Source organism: Trichechus manatus, unplaced genomic scaffold (assembly GCF_000243295.1).
Source record: "Trichechus manatus latirostris isolate Lorelei unplaced genomic scaffold, TriManLat1.0 scaffold00029, whole genome shotgun sequence".
In the NCBI taxonomy this organism is placed as follows: domain Eukaryota; kingdom Metazoa; phylum Chordata; class Mammalia; order Sirenia; family Trichechidae; genus Trichechus; species Trichechus manatus.
In genome coordinates this window covers 2,319,234-2,333,788 of record NW_004443965.1, presented here as the reverse complement: position 1 = coordinate 2,333,788, position 14,555 = coordinate 2,319,234, and the positions used below count along the sequence as shown (strand labels likewise).

The following is a 14,555-nucleotide window of genomic DNA, read 5'->3' as shown; positions in this document are numbered from 1 at the left end:
ATGGTATTAATCACTGTGCAACCTTACCCTTAATCAATGTGGTTTTTCCATCAATGTAAAAGAAAGTCAGTACTCCATAAGCAATAACCCCTCGCCTTTCCCCCTTCCTCCCACCTCTGGTAACCACTAATAAACTTTGGTCTCTATAGTTTGCCTGTTCTTGTTTTTTTATATAAGTGAGGTCAGACAGTATTTGTCCTTTTGTGATAGACTTGTTTGACTCAGCATAGTGTCTTCAAGCTCTATCCATATTGTAGCATGTATCAAGATTTCATTTCTCTTACTGGCTGAGTGGTATTCCATTCTACGTATGTACCACTTTTTGTTTACCTATTCGTCTGTTGATGGGCATTTAGGTTGTTTCCACCTTTTGGCTATTGTGAGTAGTGCTGCAATGAACATTGGTGTACAAGTGTCTGAGTCTCTGCTTTCAAGTTTTTTGGGTATATACATAGGAGTGGTATATATCTAGGAGAGGAACCACCACAGTTTTCCACACCAGCTGTGCCATTTTGCATTCCCACCAGAAATGGCTAAGGGTTCCAGTTTCCCCACATTCCAACATTTGTTATTTTCTGGGTTTTTTATCTTAGCTATCTGTCATGGATTGAATTGTGCCCCCCAAAAATGTGTGTCAACTTGGCTAGGCCATGATTCCCAGTATTGTGTGAATGTCCATCATTTTGTCCTCTGATATGATTTTCCTGTGTGTTGTAAATCCTATCTCTATGATGTTAATGAGGCAGGATTAGAGGCGGTTATGTTAATGAGGCAGGACTCTATCTACAAGATTAGGTTGTATCTTAAGTCAGTCTCTTTTGAGATATAAAAGAGAAGTGAGCGGAGAGACAGGGACCCCTCGTACTACCAAGAAAGTAGAGCTAGGGATGTGTGTCCTTTGGACCCAGGGTCCCTGCACTGAGAAGCCAAGGGAAGATTGATGACAAGGACCTTCCTCCAGAGCAGACAGAAAGAGAGGACCTTCCCTTGGAGCTGGCACCCTGAATTCAGACTTCTAGCTTCCTAGACTGTGAGGGAATAAATTTCTCTTTATTAAAGCCATCCACTTGTGGTAGTTCTGTTATAGCAGCACTAGATAACTAAGACAGTGGCCTATACGTTTTCTGTTTGCACCACCCAGAGATTCCTTTCAGGCCTATTTACTGTTGTTGTTAGTTGCTGTCAAGTTGGCTCCGACCCATAGTCCTTATGTATAACAGTGCTAAACTTTGCACAGTCCTGTAGCATCTTCACAATCATGGGTATGCTTGAGTCCATTGTTTTAGCTTTTGTGTCAGTTCGTCTCATTGAGGGTTTCCCTCATTTCCATTTGCCCTCTGCTTTACCAAGCATCATGTCCTTTTCTAGCATTTGGTGTTTCCTGATGACACATCCAAAGTAAGCAAGCTGAAGTTTCGCCATCCTCACTCCTAAGGAGATTTATGGGTGTATTTCTTCTGCTGTTGACTTGTTCCTTCTTCAGGCCTATCGCCTACTTAAAATAGTTATAACAATACTCTAAATCATAGGTAATTGGAACCTCATGTTCTAAAAGTACTGTACACAGTGTGGCTAAGTCCAAGGTGGTAATTTCACCCATTAAAAGGGAAAGGAGTCCTTTTTATCTCAAATGTTTTTAAATTCTACAGTGATGGCATTTTATTATTAATTTGTAAGTTACTTCTATAAAAAATTTAAATGCAGGGTGTTGAGTTGAAAGGTGCCATAGGAACACCCGCTATAACTAACATTTATATTTTTTTCTGGCAGCACACATAATTACTATTTCTGTAAGTCGTTTGATGTATCTAAAAACTTCATTTTTAACAGCAACATATTTTATTGTGAAGATATACTATGATTTAATTACTTTCCTATTGGACATTTCTAGTGAACAATTAATGTGCCTTCCAAAATGGCTAACTTTAATATAGAAAAATGATGGCCATCTATTACCATCTAATTTCAAAGGGCCTGTGACTCTGTTGCGTATGCTTCATAGGGCCGTGTGTTTTAGGTAGGAGACTGCTTGGGAATAGTGGATGCTACAACCTGTCTCTCCTTTCTTTATTCTGTAGCCCAATATAGAGTGGCCACTAGGTCCCCTTACATTTTGGTTAGAAGTTATCTTTATATGCCTTCTCATTCTCTGCTCAAATTTTACTTCTTTTTTCGATGTTTTATGAGCAGTTTCTAATAGATATTTTTAGGTTTTCAACTGTTGTTAGGCAGAGTTAACAAATTAACAGAGGACACATCTCATGAATAGGGAATTTGTAACCACTTGGTGGACACTTAATAAATGTTTAAATGAATGAGCAAGAATTAGGGAAGTAAAATTACACATAATCTTATCTGTTTCTCAGTGTTTTCCAGCTTTTTCTCATTGTTATATTGGGGTATGGCATAGTATGTAGTAGACCCAGATTCAAATGTTTTTGCTACCTACCACTTACTAGTTATGTAGCATTGGGCAAGCCACTTAGTCTCAGTTAACTCACGTATTTTAATGCTTAATTAAGAGAAAGTCTGGTCTGCTAAAAAGTGGTTAATGTGAGAATTATGTAGACTTATACATGCTAGATAAATCTGTGAATACTAACTCAGGAGATTTACATAGTTGCTTGTGTAAGTGTTGCTGAGAATCAAATTCTGAAAGTGAACATGCAGTAAAAATGGTAAATTTAAGATTCTGAATTGTTAATATAAATACAGAATGGAGGTTCAGGTGGAGAAAACAATTAAATTGTACCAAACCGGAAGTTTTTAATGCAGCTTTGACTTTACATCAGTTTTACTTGTATTTATGGGGTACAAATTGTAGAGGACATCATATGAAAATTCCTGCTTTTAAATATCTGCTTCTTACCAGTTTTTTTCTTCCTGCATATTTTCTTATGCTTCAGAGGTTCAGACTATCCTAAACCAAAAACCTGTTGTCACCGAGTGGATTCTGACTCACAGAGAACCTATAGACTATTGTATATGTTTACTAATTATTACATTACACAATATATGTGTGTGTATATGTGTGTGTGTGTATAACACATGGCTTCTGTATATGTCTGCCACATCATAATACATGTTCACTATTTTCAAAGTCTTGTTTTCCCCAGTCTAATCACCTTGTTGTTCTCCCTCAATATATCTTCTGCCCTCTTCTATTAAAAAAGTGCTTTACTCCTTAAAGAATCTATTTTCTTTAATGTAAATGTCGTTATTTTAGGATCTTGGAGTGAAAACATACTGGAACATTTTCTGAGAAATAACCAGATTACAACAAAAGACGGCGCAGAGATCACCTGGTATCATGCAGCTAACCACAAGGCTCAGATGAATGAGGCACTAAAAAGTAAGACAGTACAGTTACTTGTATTACTCTGGATAATTGATGAATTCAACTACTTTTTGATACCTGGGCATATTTGCAGGTACCAGAGACTTAAATGATCCAAATATAAATTTTGGCTGAAATAAACAATTTTGTTAAGGGCCCCATTTTGTGTACAAACTGAACAAATTTCCATAACTGAAGAATTTTCTTATTTTCCAGAAGTGATTTCTCTTTCTATGCCCCTTATTGGAATCTTCATATATTACCCTGTCTTGTCTATTGCAGAGATTTGAGTAAAAATTTTAAGATCAGGGTCTTGTGCCGTACACATTTTGTCTCTTTTACAGTGTACTAAGGAGAGGCTCAGTAAATATTTGTTCAGTGGGTAGATGAAACTATTGTATACCAACTCATAATTTAATTGTGTTGGTCAGTATTTATGCCTAGGCTAGAAACCAAGCCTCTTGGGTTACTGATTCAATCATTATATATTTCTTCGTTATGTAGATCCTATAGCAGTGTTTCTCAGCCTTGTTCTGTGAAGTATGCCTGTTGGCTGCAACAGCAGGGGAGAACAAAAGAATATCCTCAAATGGCTGAACATAGCCTGAAGTGACCTGGTCCAACAAGGAAATGTTCTACAATTTTAAAATCAGAGAAGCTGTGTGGTAGAGTGAGAAGGCACATGGACTTTGGACTCAGAAGAACATGTACTTCCATCTGAGTTGTAACGTTTTCATAGCAGAGTCAAAATGACAGTGTTAGTGTTATTGTTTCCAAGAAATGGGTACACTGTTTCCATTTATCCTATCACTGACTGTTAGACTATCCCGGAGCATCACCCCACCCCCTGCTCCCATCTTAGTCCTGATTCCTGGTGTGGGGATGAGGCTCAGGAGTGGGATGAGTGTATCTGTTTCATATTATTTGGCAATTAAAAAACTCATAAAGTAAACATTCATTTATTTGTTTATTTAGGCTGGGCTAAATGTACCTTTGTGAAAATGTCAAATGCCCTCTTAAATCCTAGCTTCAGCCTCTACTATGGTGTGTCCTTGGATAAATCAGTTAAATTCTCGAAGTCTCGTTTTCTCATCTATAAAATGGAAATAATAATACCTAACTTGCCAGGTTGCTGTGTGGACCATATGAGACAATACTGTATCACGTACTTATTAAAGAGAAGTTGTTGTTATTATACATAATGTTACTTTTGGTGTATCACTAAATCATTTAAGTGTGCAAGATTTGGCAGTGTCTCCCTAAGATACATGTAGATGAAGAACATTGTCTTTATAATGCCAAACATTGTGTTTGAAAATACCAATACAGTTGACTTTTTCACCTAAAATACTGTCATTCTTTAGCTGCAATATAGACAGAGCCTAGCCTCAATTTCCTCTTTTCCATTAGGACAGTATAAATTGCCTTAATACCCACAGCCAATATCATACTTAATGGTGAAAGACTGAATGCTTTTCTTCTAAAATCAGGAACAGGACGAGATGTCTTCTCTTGCCACTTCTACTTAACATTGTACTGGAGGTTGTAATCAGAGCAGCTAGGCAAGAAAACGAAATAAAAGGCATTCAGGTTGGAAAGGAAGAAATAAACTACAGGTAGTCCCCGACTTATGACGTATTTGAGTTACGAAGAACTGTGCTTACAATCATGTTTTTATTTATTTATTTTTTGTACATATTTTTGTTAGTAATATGTACTACATATGATGTTGCAGCATGTAATTTGCTGATGTTGTCATTCTCAGATGTTCACTTACAGATGTTCAAAAATCGGACTTGTAAAGATGCTGATAATAAAAGGCAGTAATAATGAAGACTAAAAGAACAAAAAAAAAAGAGGTATTCGACTTACGTCAGAACTGAGTTACAACGGAGTGATCAGAACAGAACCCCGTCGTGAGTCAGGGACTACCTGAATCTGTATTTGCAGATGACATGGTCTTGTATATAGAAAATCCTAAGAAATTTACACACACACACGCACATGCACACACACACACACACACACACACACCACACGCACACACACAAGATAAAAAGCCCAGAGCTAATAAACAAGTTCAGCAAGGTTGTAGAATACAAGGTCAATATAAAAATTATATTTCTACACTAGCAATGAACAGTTTGAAAATGAAATTAAGAGAACAATTCCAGCTTCAAAAGGAATAAAATACTTACGAATAAATTTAACAAAAGAAGTGCAAGACTTGTACACCAAACTACAAACATCACTTAAAGAAAGAAGACCTAAAAATATGAAAAAATCTGTATTCATGGATTGGAAGACTTAATATTGTTAAGATAGCAGTGCTTCCCAAATTGATCTATAGATTCAGTGCAATCCCTATCAAAATTCCAGCTGTCTTTTTCACAGAAATTGACAAGCTGAACCTAAAATTTATATAGAAGTGCAAGGGAACCAGAAGAGCAGAACAATCTTGAAAAAGAGAATAAAGTTGGAGAACTCAAACCTCCTGTTTTAAAACTTACTTTAGAGTTACACTGATCAAGACTGTGTGGTACTTACATAAGGATAGACGTGTAGGTCAATGACATAGAATTGATAGTCCAGAAATAAACTCATACATTAATGGCCAATTATTTTTTTACAAGGGTGCCAAGACAGTTTACTGGGGAAGGAACAGGCTTTTCAACACATGATGCTGTGACTGTTGGATATCCAAATAAAAAAAAAAAAAAATGAAGTTGGATGCCTACCTCATCCCATATACAAAAACTAACTCAAATGGAACATACTTTACATGGGGCCTGAGAGTCCTTGACATGGCCATTTAATTGTTTTTTCTACCTGGCTCATAGGGTTGTTGTGAGAATTAATGAGATATAACGTATGTAAACTGTCTGGTACAGTGCTTGGCATGTGGTAAGCACTCAGTAAGGTGCTTAGTATTCCTCTTGTGGAGCAGTTTCTTTATATAGGCTGTCATGCATCTAGCAAACTTCTGGGTTGCAAGACTCTCTCAGGTTACCTCAGGTAATAAGGGTTTGTTATAGGGTTATAAAGGAATTGAGTCAGCACGGGAAGCCATCTCAGAAGTAAAGTAATTGGGTACTTGAAGAATTTGAATGCTGCACGAGATAAACTTCAGCTCTAAAGTCCTCCCAGAAACTCTTCCAAGAAAATTTCTGTTTCTTTATATCTCGTTTCATCAGTCAGAACAAGGCCAGGGGTTGACTGTGGATCAGACCATCAATTACTCGTATGCAATTTGAAATTGAAACTGAAGAAAATTAGAACAAGTCCACGAGAGCCAAAGTAAGACCTTGAGTGTCTCCCAACTGAATTTAGAGATCATTTCAAGAATAGATTTGGCACAATGAACACTAATGACTGAAGACCAGACAAGTTGTGGAATGACATCAAGGGCATCATACATGAAGAAAGCAAGAGGTTATTAAAAAGACAGGAATGAAAGATAAAACCAAAATTGATGGCAGAAGAGACATTGAAAGTTGCTCTTGAATGTTGAGTAGCTAAAGAAAAGGAAGAAATGATGAAGTAAAAGAACTGAAGATTTCAAAGGGCAGCTTGAGAAGACAAAGTATTATAATGAAATGTGCAAAGACCTGAGGTTAGAAAACCAAAAGGGAAGAACATGCTTGACATTTCTCAAGCTGAAAGAACTGAAGAAAAGAGTTTAAGCCTAGAGTTGCAATACTGCGGGATTCTACTGGGAAAATATTAAATGACACAAGAAACATCAAAAGAAGATGGAACGAATACACAGAGTCACTGTACCAAAAAGAATTATTAGTTGATGCTCATCCATTTCAGGAGGTAGCATATGATAGAGAACCAGTGGTGCTGAAGGAAGAGGTCCAGGCTGCACCGAAGGTATTGATGAAAAGCAAGACTCCAGGAATTGACAGAATACCAACTGAGATGTTTCAACACATGGATGCAGTGCTGGAAGCGCTTACTTGTCTATGCCAAGAAATTTGGAAGACAGCTACCTGGCCAACTGACTGGAAGAGATCCATATCTATGCCCATTCCAAAGGAGATCAAACAGAATGTGGAAATTATCGAACAATATTATTAATATCACATGCAAGTAAAATTTTGCTGAAGATCATTCAAAAGCGGTTACAATAGTACATCAACAGGGAACTGCCAGAAATTCAAGCCAGATTCCGCAGAGGACTTGGAACAAGGGATATTATTGCTGATGTCAGATGGATCATGGCTGAAAGCAGAGTATACCAGAAAGATGTTTACCTGTGTTTGACTATGCAAAGGCATTTGACTTTTGACTGTGTGGATCATAACAAATTTTGGATAACATTGCGAAGAATGGAAATTCTAGAACACTTAATTGTGCTCATGAGGAACCTGTACTTAGACCAAGAGGCAGTCATTTGAACAGAACAAGGGAATACTGCCTGGTTTAAAATCAGAAAGGTGTGTGTCAGGGTTGTATCCTTCCACCATACCTATTCAGTCTGTATGCTGAGCAGATAATCTGAGAAGCTGGGCTATATGAAGAAGAACAGGGCATCAGGATTGGAGGAAGACTCATTAACTACCTTCGATAGGAGGATGACGGTACCTTGCTTGCTGAAAGTGAAGAGGACTTGAAGCACTTATTGATGAAGATTAAAGACCACAACCTTCAGTACAGATTACATGTCGACATAAAGAAAACAAAAATCCTCACAACTGGACCAATAAGCAGCATCACGATAAATGGGGAAAAGATTAAAGTTGTCAAAGATTTCGTTTTACTTGGATCCACAGTCAACACCCATGGAAGCAACAGTCAAGAAATCAAACAACGCAGTGCATTGGGCAAATCTGCTGCAAAAGACCTCTTTAAAGTGTTACAAAGAGAAGATGTTACTTTGAGGACTAAGGAGCAAGACCCAAGCCATAGTATTTCCAGTTGCCTCATATGCATGTGAAAGCAGGGCAATGAATAAGGAAGACCAAAGAAGAATTGATGCATTTGAATTATGATGTTGGCAAAGAATATTGAATATACCATGGACTGCCAGAAGAATAAATAAATCTGCCTTGGAAGAGGTACCGCCAGAATACTCATTAGAAGCCAGGATGGCGAGACTTCATCTCAACGTACTTTGGACATGTTATTGGAAGGGACCAGTCCCTGGAGAAGAACATCATGCTGGGTAAAATAGAGGGTCAATGAAAAAGAGGAAGACCCTCAACAAGATGGATTGACACAGTGGCTGCAACAGCGGTCTCAAACATAGCAATAATTGAGAGGATGGCACAGGACCAGGCAATGTTTTGTTCTTTTGTACCTAGGGTTGCTATGAGTCAGAACTGACTCAGTGACACTTAACAACAACAACATGATTTGAAGAGTGAGAAGATAAAAGTACTAGTTTTTATTCCCAGAAAACTTAAACAGGTACTTATTAATCCTCCGTTTGTATACACACTTTGCTAGGTGCTGGGAAGAAATTCAACAGCCAAGCCAGATGCAGAGGGACAGTTATTTAACTTCTCATCACCTCTGTGCTCATCTGTACAAAGTAGGGACAACAGAGAAGGGTCTGGCACAGTGCCTTGTACATAGTACTCAGAAAATGTTAATTTTCTTTCCTTTCTTTTATTTTCTAAAAAAGTTATTGGACATGGCATCTCCTGTAGTTCTGCCCACTGTTTTGCCAGCATTAACTTCTTTATTTGGACAGGCACTGCTCACATGATAGAGGCTGATGTCTTTCTTCCTGATGATGGATCAGAACATGGCCAACCAATCATGGCCCATCCTCCTGAAACAAGCAGTGATAATACTCTACAGGAGTGGCTGGCTGAAGTTGTGAAAAGCGATAAAGGCATCAAGCTGGATTTCAAGAGGTATTTGTCCAAAAATGTCCAATCTCCTGATTGTTATAGAGTAACTTTGGAAAAAAACCAAAAGATTAATAGCCTCATGTATCTGTGCCTGATTACCTATCTTTGTGCTTTATCCAAACTGAAAATGGAATTATAGACTCTTGTATGTTTCAGGAATGGACCTAAGGTGTACTGACTTGTTTTTTAGAATTGTTTTTTGGGGACCCTTTGAGGCTAAAATTAATTTTTATAAAGGAATTCATCATAAGTGACCATGTAATAATAGAACAGTAAATTTAAAATACTACTTTCGTTAAAAAGTAGTCTAGGAGAGAGAAAGTTGGGGTAGTTTTGTTGGTATAGTTAATGCATTCCTACCTGACTTATGTTGTTATATTTACATACGAAAGGAATTATTCGAATTCTTCAGTAACCAAAGTGTTCCTTAAAAATAATGTTGCACGTTTTAGAGATATTGAAAGTGAAGAGCAAGGTTAAGTGTCATTTCCTTTCCTGTGGCTCTCACAAAAAATTTTACTTTTGTGTTATTTTGGTAGTGTAAAAATTATAGGTAAAGCCGGGAATATATTGTGATACCACAAAAGTTCACCATAAGCCCCATGAAGGCAGCTTTTAAAGAAATCTTGGCTTTCTGGCAAACTTATCTCTGTACAATATTTTAAAATTGATATTACTTTAAGAAATTAGTAAGGACTTGGAAATCTTATTTGTAATGTTATTGGCATGATTCTAACCATTTGTTGTAGGGCTAAATATACTAGCAAACCTCATTGTACTCTTGGTGAATTAATGAATATACAGAGACTTGATATATAGGAGTTTGGATTGACAAGGATATGTGAATTAAAGAACTATATTAAGGGACTCTACTCTGCACACATGGGGTTGCCATGAGTCAGAATCAACTCAATGGTAACTAACAACAGCATTAAGATCATAAAGCTTTTAAAGTGGTCAACGTTCCAACTCCATTTTATTAACAAAGAAACATAGGCCCAGAGAGGTTAACTGATTTACCCAAGGACAACATCTAAGCTTGATGGCTGAGCCAGAACCAGATCCTAGGTCTCCTGGAGCTAGTCAAGTATTCTCTATCCCATGAAATAGAACATTTGATCTTTAAGGCTAGGTGACTCCAAGTTTTAGATCTTGCCTTCTGATGTGCTCAATTTTTTGGTTACTGTTGCCCCTTGAACTATTCCCTATGATGTGTTCTTTGGCTCCTCAGCGGTCAGATTCAGCTCGTTCATTCCTAAATGCTAGCAACTACCATAGAAGGGCTGAGCCACTAAAAACTTTTGCAAGTGTTTTGGTTGTAACATATTTGAAGTGGAATTGATATAAACTAACAGTTACATGAACACTTACTATGTGTCAGGCACTGTTCTAAGAGCATTGTATGTGTTAATTCATCAAATCCTCATAACAATCCTAAGAGGCAGGTTATTGCTATTATCCTCATTATATGGATGAGGGAACGGAGAGTGGGTAAGTAACCTGTTTGTGCTCACAGAGTTGGTAATGGAGAGCTGTCAGCTTGGCTGTTGAGCTCATACTCTGAACCAGAACGCTGTTCTGCCTGGTTGAAAGAGTGTCTGAATGACCACATTTTAGGACTAGCTCTTGTTTTGTGCCTCTGTTATTTTATCTAGTATACAAATAATAAGTAATATATGGTGATTTTTAAAACTCTGTAGTAGTATTATCAGTGTTTTAGCAAAAAAAATTATTTTCCCATAAAATGTTATTTTAACTGTTTTACTGCGGTTTTAAGTATCATTTTTATTTTGTCATACTAAATTTTTAAATTAAATTAATAGCAAAATAGGATAAAATATTCAGAAGTTTGACTTACAAGTAACTTTTTAGGAAAAGTATTCTAAAAAAAAAACCTAAGTTTATATTATTTCCTAGGGATTTAAATAATTATTACCAAAGAACAATTTTAGGTAATATTTTGATTAGGACTTCCCTCTTCAAATGATTATCTTGGCAAACCTTTTGGCAGTTCTTTATGGGAAACTTAATACAAATACATTTGAGAACTGAGAATGTTAGCCATTGGTATTTTTAATTAGAATTAGATGGAATTTATAGTTTAATTTGGAGAGATGTATCATTTTACAGAATTTATAGCATTGAGTCTTCCAGGCCAGAAACATGACATGTGTTCTGTGTAGTATACATTATATTTTCTCTCTGGCCAACTTTGTCCTCAGTCTTCCCCCCCCCCCAAAAAAAAATTTTGTGATTTTTTTTCCTCCACATTTACTCTTCCAGAACACTTTCAAAATTATGTTGTTAGGTTCCAGAAAATAAGAGCTAGAACAATGACAAGTTTCTATTATGTCCCTTAGTAAGATTTTATAGTTTTCTTTATATAGGTTTTGCCTTTGTTATTTAAGTTTCTGGTGATGATTAAAATGTGCACCTATGAGATCGAATATATATATTAAATTCTTGCTTCATTATATTCTGTGTCATAGCTTCTTGCATTTAGTTGCACAGTGCTTTGCATATAGTTGGCACTTAATAAATGCTGGTGGAATTCCAGTTTTTGGGAGAATGTGCTGTTCAAGACTGGATATAATCAGATGGAAAACCAATGTGAAACAGTCCTATGTCAGCTTACTAAATTGAGAATGCCTAAGAAGCTCCCTCCTGAAATCTAAACTGTAAATTAGTTTTTAACCCAACCTCCACCGACACCAGATTTCTTAAATCAGAGTCTTTTCTGGACAAAGAGAGGAGGTCAGCAGCAGACTTGGATTAGTTCAAGGTTTTCCCGTGAAGAGCAGAACCCATGGGTACTTGGCTGCTGCTGTGGGACTTGCAGACAGACGAGCTTTGGAATCACAGGTACAAGTTGCTTGCTGCCAAAAATGGGAGAATGTTGTAGGAAGTACGGTGCCAGAGATGAGGGAGAAGCTCTCTGAATGGGGTTTTTAACATGGAATCGATGCAGTGCAAGGGAGGAAGCATTTGAGGCAGCATCTAAATTAGAGTCTACAAAGTTCAGCATTAGGGTTTATTAATCCACTAAAATCTGGGGCTCCTATTTGAGGGGCAGAAGAGGAAGAAAAAGACACCACATAGGAGCAGAGTGAGAGAGAGGCTAGAGGCTGGTTCCCTCTGGTTTTAATGTGTAGCATCCTTGCTCATGGAGTTCCTGGGTGGCACAAATGGTTAAGCACTGGGCTACTGACCAAAAGGTTGGTGGTTCAAACCCACCCAGAGGCACCTCAGAAGAAAGGCCTGGTGATTTGCTGCCAAAAGTTCACAGCCATGAAAAAACCCTTCAAAGCACAGTCTAATCTGAAACACATGGGGTCGCCGTGAGTTGGAATCGACCCAAAGGCAACTGGAAGAAAAATCCTTTGTCAGTAGTAAACATGACCCAATAAATAATGAGATTATCAGTTTCTCCTCTTGAGGTAGGAGACTGGAAAGGAATGCAGAGAGGATAGGTGGAATCATAGGCCAAAGGATTACAGTCCCTTAAGAAGGGAGATGGATATGTGAGGAGGGGGTGCTGAACATTCTCCCCTCCGACAGCCAGCTCCAGGATTCTTAGTCTTCCATCTCAGTGTGCACTATAAGCTGATTTTCTTAGAAATCAGTTTAGGCCTAAAGATTCAGAAGATAGTCAGAATTATAAGTAATGTATTTTTTAAAAGTAAACATTATGCAGGCTGATTAAAGCCTGATTATTCAAAATCCATAGGTGCCAGTTAGAATAGATATGAGAAAGTAAAGAAAGTGAAGCTGCTTTTTGGTTTAAACTAATTAAAATATACTTGCCTCTGGTTTCCAGAAGAGGTGCTTACAATAAAAGAAAACAAAAAAGAAATTTATAAAAGCTTTAACAAAATGTTATATTTTTATACTTTACAATCATTTTTGGAAACGTGTTCATGTGACCAGACTCACCCAAGCATATGTGAAGGAAAAAACTCTTCTCTAGGGTGGTGAGCAGGTGTTAGAGGCAAGGTGCCTGGGAGCACTCGGGCATTTTCATAAATGTGAATTTGCAGGTTGTTAATATTTCTTACTTGTTGCTTTGTTTATACCTTCTCTGATGGTGAATATTTGTGTCTTTTCTTAAATTGTTTTTATGTTGAGTTATCCTAATAGGGAGTTTTGAAACCTGTCTCTGTCCACAAGTAGTGGCATTATTCAAGTATTTATAGAACTTTTAAGGTACCCTCATGAATTATGAGCATAAATCAACATTTTGAGATGACATATGTTAAGTTCCCCTCTGTTGTTGTGTAATATTTGATTATATTGAACTCAGGCATTATCATATTACACTTTTATTATGAAGTTGAGGACATTAAAAAGTCAAAAAGAACTTCTTTTTACTTTAGACATATGTGTGATTGACAACAAAATATGTTTTCAGTCTGGCAGCTGTAGAACCATCCATGATGCTCTTGGAAAGTGTGAAGAGGCATCTGAAGCGTCCTGTGTGGATTAACGCTGATATTCTTCCTGGTCCAAATGGAAATGGCAGAGTAATGGATGCAAAACTATTTATAGATACTGTCACATCGTTCTTTCCAGATGTGACATTTTCCCTGGGTTGGACAACAGGATGGCATCCTCAGAAAGTCAACGAAGGTAATAATTCCAACAGTGTATTTCTTGTTGCTCAAATTAAAATATTCTCTAGATATAAAAATAGCATCTTTGGTACAAAACCAAAAACACGCTTCCCCCAACATCTAAGAGCCTGGTAGAGAGAAAGGTCTGGCCCTGAGGATATATGTACGACCCTTCTTTCTGTTATTTCAGATAGGCACAGCATTCGTTGGTGAAGTTCTCTCACCAAGCTTCCAGGGCAAGTATTTATTTGCAAAGTCAGTGGAGCCCTGGTGGCACAGTGATTAAGAGCTCAGCTGCTAACCAAAAGGTTGACAGTTTGAATCCACCAGCTGCTCCTTGGAAACCCTATGGGACAGTTCTGTTCTGTCCTGTAGGATCGCTATGAGTTGGAATCAACTTGAAAGCAACGAGTTACAGTAATCAAAGCTGCCTCTTTACATACTTTGAACAAATCCTAAATTGGTCCCTTTTATACTTTTTTTATTTTTGCCTTCCCTTGGAGTACACTCCCTATGTCAGACGAAGGATAAGGAGGTGGGTGGTAATAAAGGAGTTTCGGTCATGTAAGCCACAAGTAGCAGAGTGTAGTTGATGAAGAACACACGTTCTGCTCCTTACACATTGGAATGGGCTCCAGACATAGGTTGCTGGAGTCAGGGTGCCCTCCTTGGGCTGTCCTTGGCAGGACAGTGGAGTGGGAGGCCATGGCACTCTCCTCTGGGTGGACCCCTTCATTCCACTCA

The 14,555-nt window shown here is 37.6% G+C and overlaps 1 protein-coding gene across 1 annotated transcript in view; it reads left to right on the top strand.

Annotated features, from left to right (window-relative positions):
* FAM151B (family with sequence similarity 151 member B) overlaps positions 1 to 14,555 on the top strand; it is a 69,560-nt gene that overhangs the window by 4,637 nt on the left and 50,368 nt on the right. The window contains exons 2-4 of the mRNA XM_004374460.2: positions 3,227 to 3,352; positions 9,039 to 9,204; positions 13,610 to 13,827. Of these exons, the coding sequence (XP_004374517.1) occupies positions 3,227 to 3,352; positions 9,039 to 9,204; positions 13,610 to 13,827 (510 nt within the window). The remainder of the gene's footprint in view (positions 1 to 3,226; positions 3,353 to 9,038; positions 9,205 to 13,609; positions 13,828 to 14,555) is intronic.